At 49.6% G+C, this 14,676-nt stretch overlaps 7 protein-coding genes across 7 annotated transcripts; 3 read left to right on the top strand and 4 right to left on the bottom strand.

Annotated features, from left to right (window-relative positions):
* Positions 1-145: 145 nt before the first annotated feature.
* Positions 146-1,839, bottom strand: N7511_003635 (uncharacterized protein; the record flags this gene model as incomplete). Its single annotated transcript, XM_057126060.1, has 2 exons — positions 146-1,440; positions 1,488-1,839. 2 exons carry the CDS (start codon positions 1,837-1,839, stop codon positions 146-148), a joined length of 1,647 nt encoding a protein of 548 aa, XP_056984950.1.
* A 1,559-nt stretch (positions 1,840-3,398) lies between these two features.
* On the bottom strand, positions 3,399-4,090 carry N7511_003634 (uncharacterized protein; the record flags this gene model as incomplete). Its single annotated transcript, XM_057126059.1, has 2 exons — positions 3,399-3,788; positions 3,842-4,090. The coding sequence occupies 2 exons, from the start codon at positions 4,088-4,090 to the stop codon at positions 3,399-3,401; spliced, it is 639 nt and encodes a 212-aa protein (XP_056984949.1).
* A 656-nt stretch (positions 4,091-4,746) lies between these two features.
* Positions 4,747-6,675, bottom strand: N7511_003633 (uncharacterized protein; the record flags this gene model as incomplete). The annotated part of the gene is made up of 3 exons (XM_057126058.1): positions 4,747-6,134; positions 6,209-6,448; positions 6,498-6,675. 3 exons carry the CDS (start codon positions 6,673-6,675, stop codon positions 4,747-4,749), a joined length of 1,806 nt encoding a protein of 601 aa, XP_056984948.1.
* A 327-nt stretch (positions 6,676-7,002) lies between these two features.
* Positions 7,003-8,079, top strand: N7511_003632 (NAD-dependent epimerase/dehydratase family protein; the record flags this gene model as incomplete). The annotated part of the gene is made up of 1 exon (XM_057126057.1): positions 7,003-8,079. The coding sequence occupies one exon, from the start codon at positions 7,003-7,005 to the stop codon at positions 8,077-8,079; it is 1,077 nt and encodes a 358-aa protein (XP_056984947.1).
* Positions 8,080-8,898: 819 nt separating this feature from the next.
* N7511_003631 (uncharacterized protein) lies at positions 8,899-10,478 on the top strand (the record flags this gene model as incomplete). Its single annotated transcript, XM_057126056.1, has 8 exons — positions 8,899-9,086; positions 9,139-9,268; positions 9,326-9,369; positions 9,422-9,527; positions 9,581-9,937; positions 9,988-10,066; positions 10,125-10,308; positions 10,358-10,478. Coding segments are annotated over 8 exons (1,209 nt in total), but the record flags the coding sequence as incomplete, so codon positions are not given.
* A 545-nt stretch (positions 10,479-11,023) lies between these two features.
* On the top strand, positions 11,024-11,656 carry N7511_003630 (YbhB/YbcL family Raf kinase inhibitor-like protein; the record flags this gene model as incomplete). Its single annotated transcript, XM_057126055.1, has 1 exon — positions 11,024-11,656. One exon carries the CDS (start codon positions 11,024-11,026, stop codon positions 11,654-11,656), a length of 633 nt encoding a protein of 210 aa, XP_056984945.1.
* Positions 11,657-13,052: 1,396 nt separating this feature from the next.
* N7511_003629 (Zn(II)2Cys6 transcription factor domain-containing protein) lies at positions 13,053-14,478 on the bottom strand (the record flags this gene model as incomplete). Its single annotated transcript, XM_057126054.1, has 2 exons — positions 13,053-13,975; positions 14,031-14,478. 2 exons carry the CDS (start codon positions 14,476-14,478, stop codon positions 13,053-13,055), a joined length of 1,371 nt encoding a protein of 456 aa, XP_056984944.1.
* Positions 14,479-14,676: the final 198 nt, after the last annotated feature.

Here is a 14,676-nt window from a genome sequence, read left to right as displayed (position 1 = left end):
CCTACGCTACTCTAAAAGTGGACATAGTAAGAAGGAAGAGATCATTATTAGCTCGGCAAAGGCCAGATGAAACAAAACTAGTCAACCCATGCATTTGGTCTCGCCATCGTTTCATCTCCGTTCATTTCATTTTAGTCCGTTCATTTCACTGTTTGGTTTCTTCCGTCTCCGCTCGGACGAGGCCCTCCTGCGACGACGATACCCCAACGGCATAAGGGTCGACCTTGGTGGTCGCAAACTTGCGTGCGGGAACCTTGGTCGCGAAGAGGATGTCCAGCTCGGCATAGGTCCGATCCTTGGGCTCGGGCAGTCTGAAGAAGGCCCACACAAATGTACATAGTGCCGTGACGCCCCAGAAGAACCCAGTTTTGCCGGATGCGTTCCATGCGGTCGGGTTCATGAAATATGGTTCCAGGACTTGGGACACCACGTTGACGATTTGGTACGCTGTTCGGGCGAGGCATACTGTCAGTGGACGCAGGCGCACGGATGATGTCTCGGATACGATGGCGTAGGCGATCGGGCCGACCGTGAGGGAGTAGGTGAACAGCCAGAGGAAGCAGAAGGCTGCTTGTGCCCACATTGCCCCATTGCTGTCAGATGCGGCATTGAGGATACCGATCAGGAACAGGACTGTGCAGAGAATGCCTTGGCCCCAGACGTACAGGGTTCGTCGCCCGAACCAGGAGATCAGCCACCACGACAAAAAGGTTCCGACAAAGGCGACGCCGGTGCAACCGACACCCAGTTGGAAGGAGCGGTTGACGTCCATGCCTGCTTGAATGAAGAAATAGGTGGGCGAGTAGGCGAAGGTGCTACCAGAGAGGATCTGTCCGGCAAAGGTGAGACAGCAGATCTCTGTCCGGCGCAGGTCAACGCCCTTGAAGCAGTCTGCGTAGGTGGTTCCGGCTTCGATCTCGGATTCGATTTTGATCGTGTGCAGCATCATTGCGAGTTGTCCGTTGATCTGGTCTTCCGTCTTGGTACCACCCAGTCGCCGGATACTGCGCTTCGCATCTTCCAATCGGTCTTGACGAACGAGCCACCAGGGACTCTCGGGTGCGAGCCAGCAGATGGCCATAAGGGGGACAGGCCAGATCCATTGCAGGGCGAAGGGAATTCGGTAGGACCACTGGTCGGTTCGGTCAACCAGTCCGTATAGCACCCCAGAGGCGATGAGCTGGCCGATAGCCCAGCACATGTTCACATAGATGGTGAGGTATCCACGCAGGTTGGTTGGGCAGACTTCCGATGCGTACGCGGGTCCGATCGTTGCGAATACACCCCAGGAGAAGCCACAGAAGAGCTGTCCGATCAGGAGGACCTTTGCGGAGTCGGCGAAAACGGTGATGAAGAGGAATGCCGTGAGGAAGAACAAAGCAACCACCATCACGATTCGGTAGCCATATCGGGATGCACCCCATCCGTTGAGAATGCCACCTGGGACATGTCAGCTTTGTCGTTGGTTGAAAGAGCAGGATACTAACCAAAGATACAGCCAACGGTACTGGCCATACTCAGTCCTGTCTGCCAAGGCGCTGAAACCTGGTATCCAATATCTCCACCGTAGTCTTGTCCATATTTCTTCGCAAACTCTGGATAGCCGAAGAAGTTACCCATGAGGATGGTATCGTATCCCTCCATAATAATGGACATGGAGATCAAAACCGACCACATGACCGCCTTCCGATTCTCTCGCAGGGCCTGCATCAGGGTTTGATTGTGTTCATCGTCGGTCGCCTGCTTGGCCTCGATGATGGCGCCAGCGCCCAGGGTGTCCTCGACATGATGAGCGGCTGTCTTCTCCAGCGCGATCTCTGTATCAGTTAGGGTGGCCATGGTAGAGAAAGACCAGTTGTAAGCGCTGTTGTCCCGTAGCTACAGGCCCTGGACCGGGGATCATCGTCTATATATGTCGCTGCGCATTGCGACTGGCGCAATGATCCCCGTGCATTAGTTCGCCCCGGAGATCGTGGGGGAGAAACGGTTATTCGAGCTGTCCTAGATTAAAGTCGGCCCATTTCGGGACTTTCAGGCTAATCTGGCCATCGAGGCGAGAGAGAGAGAGAAGCAGATTCGTCGTCGAATATGTTCGCCATTGTGCCTAGACCAAGACCGGAATGTAGGCTTGGGAGTTGTGGTATTTTTCGCACCTATCACGAGACAAGAACCAAGTCAAAGGGATCCTGACAGCAATTCATCCGCTGAACCAGTTAGTGTCTGGGGAAGCGAGGTTGGGGCATTCCGGGGAGCGTTGTGATTGGACCTTGACCGAATGGCGGCGACGGCCCCGGATTCGAAATGAAGCTATTCCCTTCGTGAAACGGGAGACCTGCCGCGAGACAATTCTGCTGGTATCAGATGTTCGAGTCAATCTCACTGTATCCCGCAGGGCTGCCAGTGTCAGGTGTCTTTGTTCTGTACGGCATCTCGTTCCGGGGATTTGACCTTGACTGATCGGGAGTATGAGTCTGCCCACCCGATATCAGTACTCAGCTTCTTTGTATTTAACCGGAGTGGCCAATCTCACTGGTGGTCCAAGGAATGTCAAATCAAGCTTGACAGGTATCCCTGTTGCACTTCCCCTTCACCCCAGGAATGAAAAAGTGAAGCCAAGGCCCCTGTTCAACTTTAATCTTGCATTCCAAAGCACTTGATTACCGACTCTTCCGAATATAGTCTCGGACTGAGTTTTGATCTTTGATGGTCAGATTGGCTGGAGAGGGAAGAAGCGATCAACTGCGGAGGCCTAGACTTGACCGTTCCTCGCTTACGTGCTGTATGTAGATGATAGCTGTCGCGTCCAGAAAGCCTCTCGAGGATGTGGATGCCAGGCATCTGTATCATCAATCAGACTGTCCTGTGGGCCATAGAAGCCAATATGAGCCAAGCACTCTGTACCGATAGAAACAGGACCGGGATGGATGATCATAGAGTCGGCAGGAGTTGAATGAACTAGGGTTGTAGTGTGGGCCGGGATCTGATGTTGGAGATTAATGTAGGAGTCTGATCGACGTGTTTTTCCCACGCTTCACGCCGCTAGTCAAATTGTTGCCGCTAGTTCAGTGCTTAATGAGTACTGTCTGTGCTGGATCGCAGCACCAAGGAAGGTGTCCGATTGGTGGTCGCGGTTATCTTGCAGGGAAAACGTAGCTGTTAGTGTTGTTTGGCAGAGAACGGCCGAACGCGAAGAATGCACTTGACCTTATCATTTGGCAAAAGCCATTTGGTTGTGCAATCTGCTTGAGATCAAACTTATCTCAAAGAAGACAAAAAGAGTAGCCATGTTCAAAGGAAAACGCACGAAGCGCCGTTCGTGATGCATTGGGGTATAAAAGATAGAAGGACCAGCTAAAGAAGAACGAAGAGAATCAATAAAATACAGGCGACGACCGAACTCAGCTCCCATCAATCCGCATGAACGCCTTGGATTCCTGCGCGTTCATCACCATGTCGGGGATCACAAGCCGAGGGATCCAATACGGCTTGTAATCAACAAAGCTCACGTCTGGACCAGAGGAATGAATAACCCACTCAGTCCGACCATCCGAACCGAGAAAGAGTCCCTTGGATAGAACACCTTGGACTGAGTGTCGGTAGACTTGCACAGGTTCAAATTCTCGGCCCCAGACTAGGCGACCTGTTGCAGGGTGGTGGTTGATGCCGACAGGGTGCCAGGCAAGATCGCCGGAGCCATAGGGAATGTGGGCTTGGATTTGGTTTGCGCCTTCATTGCCGTTGCAGCGAAGCTGGGTTTTGATGTTTTCTTTGTGACTTGTGATGGTGATCTATGTACGTGTTAGTAGATGGTGATGTGTTTGAATGAGCAGAGAGAACTTACCAGGCCATTAAGGAAACCTTCATCGCCAAATTGACGGGTTGTATCAGCACCAGTGGAAAAGCCTTCGATACTGCAGGGGGAGGTGCCATTGTAGCATCCATCGACAATGATCGTCCATGGACCGGCGATCTTCGTTTTGGGATTATAATCTGGGAGCTCGGAGCAGTCTCTGACAGGTTCAACGGTCAAACTTTGCGCCAGTGGCTGTGCGCCCGCGAGGAGGAAGAGAGAGAAACAAGCTGCCAGCATGATGTGTGTGCGTGTGTGTTGAGAATATGGGAGGAGAAGGAGTCAAATTTTGCAAGGGCGAATGTCGCTATTATAGTCCTGTCTTTCGAAATGGAACTAGATTCGCCAAATTCCCTCAAACCCATAGTAAATCAGATCCATTTCAGGCTGCAACGATCTAAATAAGCCCTCGGGACCCTGATCGGTCGAGGGTGTTGGTCTCCACCAAGGGGGCGGAACTATAGAAGAGACCGATGGCTATTGGTCGACAGGGACTGAAGTTAAGCTGTTCTTCCTTTCAAGTGAGACATTTACAGGTTCTGCTTCCCCACATTAGACCCTTTCGGCCCGTTGATGTCAAAGTCTGCCATTTGCCTCCCAGCAGGCGCGAAAGAGTCGACGCAGACACAAGGCACAAGGCACAAGTGTCTCATCATTGTGGGGAATAATCAGCTATTTCGAATGTCGGGGGCCAAAGGTTAGGGTTGGAAAGGGGCTGAGTAGGACCTTGGACCCTGAACGGAAACCCTAAGACCCTGGAGAAAAATGGGAAAATGCTGTCGAGTCCACATTCAACTTTCAGCCCCCGTTTGGCGACAAAAATAACCAATCAGATCCATTTCAATCGTAAAAATAACTATTTGCGACTAACCCCCAAGGCTTGGTTTTAGTCTAAGTTAGTCGGTTTCATTCCTCAGTAGTCCTTCGGCCTCTTCTTGTCCAGGTGACTTCTGTGACTCCAGGGTCTCAGCCATAGTCAAACCTTCCTGTCGGCCTTTGTCTGCATTGACCATCCACACCAGTGGAATTGGCATCAGGATCAGAATGGCAATGACAAAGAAGCCACTGCGGACTTGACCGGTCGCATCCACCAATACACCCACAATCGCCGGTCCAATAAAGGAGCTCCCTTTGTCGGTCGCAGCGTACAGGGCGTAGAATGCAGCCTCGTTCCCAGGGGGAATGAGGAGTCCAAAGAAGGACCGACAGTACGAGGCCAGTCCACCACCAACTACTCCATGTACAATCGCCAGGGGGAAAATTTCCCACGGCTGTTGTAACCCAATCACGCCCCATCGCTGGACAAAGGGGATGTAAGCAAGCAGCCCATACAACGGAATCAATTCAAACAGTGCAATGCACAGGATGATCGTGTGATGCGACTGCAGTCCAAAATATCGCGACACGTGGGGCCACAGAAATGCGCCCGCCATTCCTGACAGAGTTGCGGTGATGGACAAGAGTCCGATCAAGGGCGTGCTGAGATGCAGCTCGGTGCGTGCAAACAGGATGGCCGTGCCCGAGACGGTGGCCAGCGCATCTGAAATCAAAAACCACGCCACCAGGAACAGAAGGACTTCCCGCAGTCTGACAGCTACTTTCACCGTTTGCCAGAGGGACTTCCATGCAAATCCGACCAGTCCCGCCCATGCCCGCCATTTGCCCCCAGAGGTGGAGATATCTAGGGGTGGCCCCGGGCGAGCGCGCAGCAAATGACGAGCCACAAAGGTGAATGCGGCCCACCAGATGCCGACTAGCAGTAATACGAGGCGCATTGGCAGTGTCGCCGATACCTTGGCAAGCGAGGTCTTGGACAGTGTGATGAGCATGATGATACTGATGACTTGTACCAATACGGCTGCACAGTAACCAAGACCAACTCCCTTCGACGAAATCTTGGTGGACAATTGTAGCTCTGGTGAGGTTGACGATGATCCCTTGTGTGGCCCATCTTCCGGTAGGCCTTGCGCTGGCGGGTTTAAGGGATCTAGATCATCCAAGCTATCATTGTCACCCCATGCATTCCAATCCGAGTTGTCTTCGCGGTCGTAACTTGACAGTTCCGCGCCTTCGTTCACTTTGCCGTCCTGCAGTGAAGGGTCGTTCGCGACAAGCACTGGTAGGTAAGAGTTGAGCACGACAAACGAGGACCCGAGACAGGTCACGCCGACGACGACCAAAACCGCCCCGAGGATGTATACAGGTGGCGCGATGAACACGAACAGCATGCTGGCGATCGATCCGACAAATCCAAACGTCATCAACAAGGTCTTGCGGTTGTTTTCTATCAGATGTTCGTTAGCTCTGGTGTCCCCTGTCTGTATCTATTGAGTTCGACCGTTTCGTGTTCAATCGTACCATAATCCGCCAGAGCACTGAACGATATCAACGTCAAGGCCTGGATAAGTACCGCCAAGGAGAAAGTATACATAGCAAAGCTCGCTGTATTGATCTCTAGGCCTAACAGAGGCACCACACACTGGCCGGCGGCATCCTGCGTGGTATTCCCAGAGGAAGCCCCCACACAAGACTCGCGACTCGTCTGTAGCACACCGCGTTCGCGGGCTAACTGTTCCAGGGTGAGGGGTAGAAATGATCCTAAAGACAATGAGTGACTTGTTGATATGTGCCCGAGTGTTTCACGAACCAACGCCACACACGGCGAACACCTCGGCCGCTATCCCGTACGAGTACCACCCAAGGATCTCCCGGCGGCTCGTAGCTGTTGTATCCTCGCCAGCATACCGCGGGGGTCGCTGTTGCCCTCCATGGGAATGAGAACTTTTGGAAGCCGACGATCTAAAGACAGAAAATATGGACAACATGAAGAGAGGTACAGTTTACAAAGATCTCCAAAAGAAAAAAAAAGGTACGGAACGGATGCGGGCGGAAGATCGATGTATAGCCCTTGATGACGTCATATCTAGGAACTCTCTACAGTAGAACATTGTTTATAATATCATCGGCAGGTTTTGCATCTTGAAGCTCACAAATGGCCTGAATAATAATTCACTGTGAGCATGTTAAGTGGAATTTGTAATTGAGTAGGTCTGTTCGGTTCAATGGTGACTGGCTGCTACGTCAATCTGCGGTCAGGATGCCATGGGATGCCTCACGAGATGACAGAAGAATATAACAAGAGTGTCGGATCAATGATCGCTTCCAATAACTCCGCGGATATGCCCTTCTCTGTCTTTCTCATTGGCCCTGGCTTTATCGGTGGAGAGCTCCTCGATCATCTCCTCGAAGAGGGCTATGTAATCACTGCGCTCGTCCGTCGGCATTGCGCAGTCGCCGAATTCACCAAGCTGGGGGTGAAAGCCATCATTGGAACCCTGGACGAAGGGCGATTAATCCGAGGCCTGGTTGCCGCCAGTGATATCGTCTTCCATACCGCGACATCGAACCACTTGCCATCGGTCCAATCGGTCCTAGATGGCATAAGGACGCGGGCGGATCAGGGTCTGATGACATACTACATTCATACCAGTAATGCTTCGCTGTTGGCCGATGAAGCTGCGGGTCGATATATGGACAATATCATCTATGATGATGAGCGGCCCTCGCAGATCGATACGTTGAGGAAAGATGCGCCCCATCGGCAGATTGACCTGGAGATTGTTCGGGCGCGTCAGGCTCTTGCACAGTTTGCGAAGATTGCAGTACTGATACCACCTGTTATATATGGCATTAGCTCGCGAGAAAAGCGGTTGTCGGTTCAATTACCTACGCTCATCCGGTACTCCCTGAAACATGGATACGCAGGTCAAGTCGGCAGCGGCCGTTCAGTCTGGGGATATATTCATGTGAAAGATCTGGCGAGAGGTTATATGACACTGTTGCACTGGATGGAGCGCTCCTCCACGGATGATGTCTTGGAAAATCCATATTTCTTTTGTGAGAATGGCGAAGAGCTTTCCTGGGGAGACTGCGCCGCTGAGATTGGCCGACTCCTGACGATCGAAGGACGGATTGAAAGCCCTGAGCCTCGCACTGTCCCACCAGATAATTATGACGATCTCTTCGGCGAGTTCACTGTTGCAATTGCGGGATCAAATGCCAGAAATCGCGCGAGTCGACTTCGCAAATTGGGTTGGCGGCCATTGGAGAAGAACACATTTATGTCATTGGTCGAGGATGAGATTCCATTAATTCTGCAAGAGACTGGAGAGTTCCACGGCTATGGATCAAGTCGGCCTCATCATTGTATCGAGAAAGACATTGGTTAATACGGAGCACTGGCTTGATTTGTCGCCCGGATGTATTTTCTCCACCAACGATGTCTTTAACGAATGCTGGAGCCTTGTACAGTACATCTTAGGCTAACAGAAATGCGATCGTAGATCTCGGTGCGAGAAGAGTGGCCCGGTGGAGTGATGTTCGGTGCAGTGGACTGCTGTATACTGTACAGTACTTGTACAACATAGCTAACGGCCAAATGTCAAGTATGAGAATTTGACCAATTTTTGCCTTAATAGCATGTCCATGTCAAGATAGAGACATTCACAAATTATATTCGTGGAAGGGCAGTGGGATCGACGCACGCGAAACCGCGAAAAATCACAAAATAATTCGCAAGAGGAGATCACCCTTCCACATACGTACATCCATGACATTATGTACTTCTCCTGAACATGGATCATGAAACATTAAACAGGGAACAGGGAACCTTCGTGAAACAAACTCCTTCCACCTGGAATGTGACTGAGAACGGGCGGTATCCCGTGGGTGTGATCGACAGCGCTCATTTGTCAGTGATGTAGTTATCAGTATCGAACGCGTTCAGGTCCACCGACCCTATGAAGCCAATTTGTGATTGGTTTGGCTGCAAATTCCGTCAGTCAAAAAGCTCCCCAGACAATGGACCTGTTGTGAGGGGACAGGGAAGGGAAGACCCCGCCAGGAACTCGGCCAATCAGATATCGTAATAGGCGGTGGCAAACCGGTCGGTAGCCCGTTGTTATTTTAGTCCATGATGTAACTGACTTGGGAGCTGTATCTGGTCTACACTATAAGATCGGAATCATCTCTTGTCCGCGATCCAAGCCAATCCGTCTATCCAATCCGTCTATCCAATCCGTCTATCCAATCCGTCTATCCAATCCGTAATTCATGCCCTTCATTCATCCATTATGACCGTGTTTATAAAAAGAGAGATCATGGGCACGACCATGGAAACCACAAATCGATACTCAGACCTAGAAGCCCGAGGAGTTGGTGCCTCGGGCGTTATTTGGTATGTACCATCAATTTTGCAGACGTTGAGAATAATTGCTGACAACACAAAGCTCAGCTAAAGACAGCATTTCAAACCACACAGTCGCTATAAAGAAGATTGTCAGACCATTTGCGTCTACTGCTGTGGCCCGGCGCACTTATCGCGAGGTTCACTTGGCCAGTAACCTGCGGCATGACAATGTATGTCGAACCTGCCACCTAGAAGATGTTATCGCAGTGGAACCTAATCCAATTTAGTTGATTAACATGCGCGATATTTTCATCTCACCATCTGAAGATCTGTAGGATAAATTTACCCAATTCTACGCGGAAGGTCATACTAATCTGTGTCAGTTATCTTGTGATGGACTGCGTTATGACAGATCTCCACCAACTTATCCAATCCATCGAAAAGCCGTTGGAAAGCCAATTCATAGAATTCTTTACGTATCAAATGCTGGTATGTCCACAACAATCGATCAGTCCTGAACTTAGCCCCGCTAACTGAGGCAGCGAGGATTGAAATACATCCACTCCGCCGGTGTCATTCATCGCGACCTAAAACCGAGCAATCTACTGATTAATGACAACTGTGACTTGAAGATTTGCGACTTTGGTTTGGCTCGAGAACAAGATCAACAGATGACTGGTTATGTTACAACAAGATACTATCGAGCACCAGAGGTCATGTTGACCTGGCAGAAGTACAGTTATGCAGTTGATATCTGGAGCGTTGGTTGCATATTGGCAGAAATGCTTCTTGGGCGTGTTCTCTTCCCTGGAATGGACCATGTGCATCAGTTTACCCTGATTACTGAGCTTCTAGGGAAACCATCCAAGGAAGTTTTGGAGAGAATTTACAGCAAGACTGTATGTATACCATTCAAACTGAGAGATGCAGTCACTGACATCGATTTAAGACACTACAATATGTACAGTCTCTACCAGAAACAAAGCGTCGTCCAATCAGCTCTATTCTTGGAGACGCAGACCCCCAAGGTATGGCATTCATCACGATTTATCTACTCCTGATCCTCATAGATACTGATTTCAATAGCCGTTGACCTGTTGGAGAAAATGCTCAACATCGACCCGGAACAAAGAATTACAACGGCAGAAGCCTTAGCTCATCCGTATGTCTCGACTTATTTTGACCCCGAAGATGAACCCGTCTTCGACAGGCAACTTGATTGGTCCCTTCTCGATTCGGAGTTATCATCCGAGGAATGGAAAACCAAGATGTAAGTCTACTTATGGTGTTTGATGTTCTCCTAGGCTGATAATTGCAAGGTATTTCGAAGTTTTAGATTATCACCGCGGTGCTTGCGATGGACAAGATGCGGATCAGTTAGCTCAGGATCAAAAGACTGAAGACTGGTTACGCAAGGAGATGATGGCTGAAACTTACTAATAAGTTTCGTGGAAGACAGCCCTGAGCACTGTGCAGTAAATTATCCTCTCATGTTCAGTATGATGAACTCGTGAACTCAATATTTCGCTTTGACTCACATGTGTACAATTTTTGTTTTTTAATAACCACTACTAGCGATCTAACGATGAGACATTGTCAGAAATGAGATTATGAATAAATGATTGAAGCATTCTGTTGCGTGGTTTATATCTGTAGATCGGTGTGAATGTTTGGGCGAGACCGACATTGGAGGTTCGAACTTGGCATGTCACACCTCCGATCAATAGACTTGAACTATACTAATACGGACAAGCAGGATTCAATCGGAGTATAAAGATCTTGGCAACGGCCCAAGGCAGCTGAATAATACCCAAAGCAGACCAAAATGCTCCAGAAAAGTGCTGAACATCCCGATTCCGGGCCGGTCCAGGGCTACTTCCCAATTGGGCTGGATTAGCGACCAACTTCAAATTTGCTGCTCTTTTCTTTCTCTCTTTACTTATATTCAAAAGTCATACCTTTTCAAAAGGTCAAGTGCGTCCACCATGGGCGTGTTGCATTACTTCGCGTTCATCGTGGGCCGGTTGTTGTATGCCTGTCGCGGCCATGATGCCTATCAAATCATTCACTCACGGGCGTTCAAAGAAACTCCCGATGCAAATATGACCCTTGAGTCTCCTGAATGTGGTCCGTCTGGTTCGAAGTTGCCTCTTCACTGCACTTGTCTGGCCGATGACGGAAGGGGATATTTGCCTGAACTGCGATGGAGTCCCCCAAGTTCTCACGAGCCGGTCCAGGAATTCGTCTTGATTTGCGAAGACCTCGATGCACCTATTCCGTTTTACGTCTTCCATCACGGACTTCTATGGGCGATTCCTGCCTCAACTCTCTCCGCCAACAAGGAAGACGTACAGCCCGATCAGCACGATAAGATTTCGCGCCAAACTACCGCCGGTTGGCGATTTGTTCCAAACATGCTGGGAACACCCTACGCCGGTGCAGGTGCACCATTAGGTCATGGGTCACACCGCTATCTCTTTACGATCGTTGCTCTGAACGCGCCGCTGAAGTTCAAGTGTCCTGAAGGAACTAGCAAAAAAGATATCAAGCGAGCTATGAATGGCAAGGTGATTGGCTGGGGACAATGGACTGGAGTGTTTGAAAGGCCATGGCCTTAATAGTGCTTTGCCAGATGTACTTATCAACTTATCTCTGTGATAAGACCACTGTGGAAAAATGATCGAGTTTGAGAGACGGAACCGAGGTATGCGGGCAGCTATTCCTTCACTGCATTTACATTCCTTTTACCCAGAGCGTCGTGCGAGCTTTGATATTAAAATAAACCAGGTTCTGATGACAATACATGGCTCTCTGCAGTCCGTTTTGATATCATATTCACACCTCTAACGCCAAATACTGGTCTGTGTATTCTATTTTAGGCACGCATTTAAGACCTCAGTCCAACGTGAGATAATTGTAAACATGTCTCACCTTCAGCCACAGATGACAGTTATGTCGAGGAATGGTATCCAACACATCTCTTCCATACAAGGTCAGCCGATTAACAATTCTTAATAAACTGTCATGGACTAGGAGACCTGCTTTGATGATGCCGGTAATTCAATTGAAAACTGTCGCTCCATACCCCATCATTCTGTGGCCGAGGACAAGTTGCATGGCCTAAGGCCAATTTTGGGGTTTCTACATCATACCAGGGCTTTCCCCGAATCCACATGCAGCTGACTCGGATGTAGGTCTCTGACTCGGCTCTTCTACAAGAACCGAAAGTGACGTCCCGGTCCAGGAAAAGCCGCTTTACATCATAAAGCTATAGGATATGGATATTCTTATAATGAGCTTAGGCCATATATCATTCTTAGGTGAATAGAACGTTCACCCGCACTGTTGACATCCATTATCTCGTCGCAGCACGCAGGGGCTGACGCATCACGGGTCAGGGGCGTGACCAAAATCGATCCAACCATTCAGACAGAAAGCCGTATATTACGCTGATATCAGCTTGAGCAAGCCTTGTTACTCATTTAGGAAATCTGACTAGTAAACCGTTGCTCCTGCAGCACTCTTGCTTACTCATTCGAAACTTTCTGTGCGTGTCCCGTGGTGAAGATATCCTTGCTCAGTGCAACTTTGATTGAGGTGGACTTTCTATCATGTCACATGTTGACTGAAGATGAAATTACCGTTTCAATTATTTGGTGTTTACGGCCTATTAAACCTCTTTGACTACCGGAACTATTCACTCATTTCCCTCGGACAAACTTCCTGAACGGGACTGCATTTCTATCGGTCAGCAAATATCATGACTGGGTTCTCATGACAATCTGCTGCTTTCATGAATACAAGTGGGAATTTAAGTTCCACCCTCCTTTTACTCCCGGTAAGTAATTCATTAAGCGACGTTAATACAGTTGGTCAAATAGGATTTGGCAACCCGAGCGTACTTCTACTTGGCGAATACGAATGTCCGGTTAATGTATCTAAAGCGTTGGAACAAGTCCCAACCATATACATCTAATAACTCATCTATTTATACAGGCTACAGTCCACAGGTGATCACTCAATCGACTGAATAATCAACCGCAGTCGCCGGTCCGTCTCATCAGCCAAAGCCAACTGCCCATCAGAGGGGGAGGCAGAAAGCAAGACTTTACAAATTTGGCGAACAACAGATGACAAATTAGACAGACACGCGCGCGACTGACTGAGGTCTACCACTTCTCCCCGAGGCGCCCGAATCTCTGCACCCACACCGATACTGGCTGACCTTGCCGTCATCTCCAATATCGGCAGCACCGTGTCAATCGCCATGACTATGAGTATGAAGACATTAGCCCGGGACTTTGATACGCTGCAAAAGGGACATTTGAGAATCCTTTCTGCCTGTTGCTGTACCCTTCCCAGGTGAAACAGCATCCTCCGGGTACTCATTGACTCCACTGCTCGCACAACTTCGCTGGATGCTAATTCGTGGCAGTCGCAGCGAAGAGAAGAGGTTCCTTCGGACAATGAATCGAAATCACTCTCTTCTGACAAAAGAGATTGATCAATGCTGTCAGTGTCCATAGGGCCCGAGAAGATGTTACTGGGGGGCATCCCAGGAACTCTCCATGGGTCCTGTATTGGATAGGAAGCCTCTTGCTCGTGTGCAACGAAGGACCCTCGGTTGCAAAAGACACCTGGAAAATAAGAATCTGTTTGGATTACATTGGCAAAGTTCAATCCTCCATCCATGATTTGAATTGTGAGAGATGCGTCCGCCATTGGACCAATCGCGGGAAGAACCTGGTTCTGCGTTGAAAATTGAGTCCATGGCATGCATGGTGGCTTAAATCCTGCGTGGAACATGGGGCTGTCCGTTTTCGAGCTATTCTCCAAGGTGAAGTTATTGAAGAACTCTGAATGGTCAATCGGCCCGGCTCCGCCTGCAATGGCGCATTCTTGCTCCAGGATCCAGTCCCCGATAGGGTCACCAGTCTCTTCGAAGGGAATATTGTCAGTCTATTTATACATCGGGTCCCAGTCTGTGCTTACCAAAGAACCCAACTGCCGAAATCTCCGTACAACCAGCCAGCTGCGAGTAACCAACCTCGGATGTGACCTCGTCGGGGCTCGAGTCGCTCTTGTGTGATAGAGCCTCCTCCTTGCTTACCATGGGACTCTGTTTTCGCTCCTTCCTAGAGTCCTTCTTATAATTCCCCTGTCGAATGGCACGATTAGCAGAGCCAGAATGAAGACCTCTTATCTGCTCGCCGGAGACTGGCCGGGAACGCTTGGTCTTGTTTTTTGCAGGTCTTCCCAATGGAAGTGACATGGAGTATATGCACGCAAGACCCTGTTTCTCACATCTTGCACACGTGGGACGCTGGTGTCCACAGCCTATCTTCGCTGCTTGGCAGGCGTTGCAAGTTTCGCGCATCTTCCGACTGGGCTCCTCATCTGCGACCTGAGAAGGTCCTAGCTCAGGAGTCACCGATTTCATCGTAAGAAATGCAAAGAATATACAAATAATATTCTTTGACGAAGGGTTGTTGTTTGACGCGTAAAATGGAAGTCATTGATGGTGATGATGTGCCTGTTGTCGGGTCTCCTCTGGATATTTGTATCCTGGAATTACTGACAGTGATCTGCACATCACCGGATAAAGCTTGTGGTTGTCCAACAGCTTCAACCATTATTG

The sequence above is a fragment of the Penicillium nucicola genome (assembly GCF_028828085.1).
Source record: "Penicillium nucicola strain IBT 29836 chromosome Unknown utg000003l, whole genome shotgun sequence".
Lineage (NCBI taxonomy): Eukaryota > Fungi > Ascomycota > Eurotiomycetes > Eurotiales > Aspergillaceae > Penicillium > Penicillium nucicola.
Note: the sequence above shows the minus strand (reverse complement) of the source record. Positions and strands in the feature narration are given on the sequence as shown.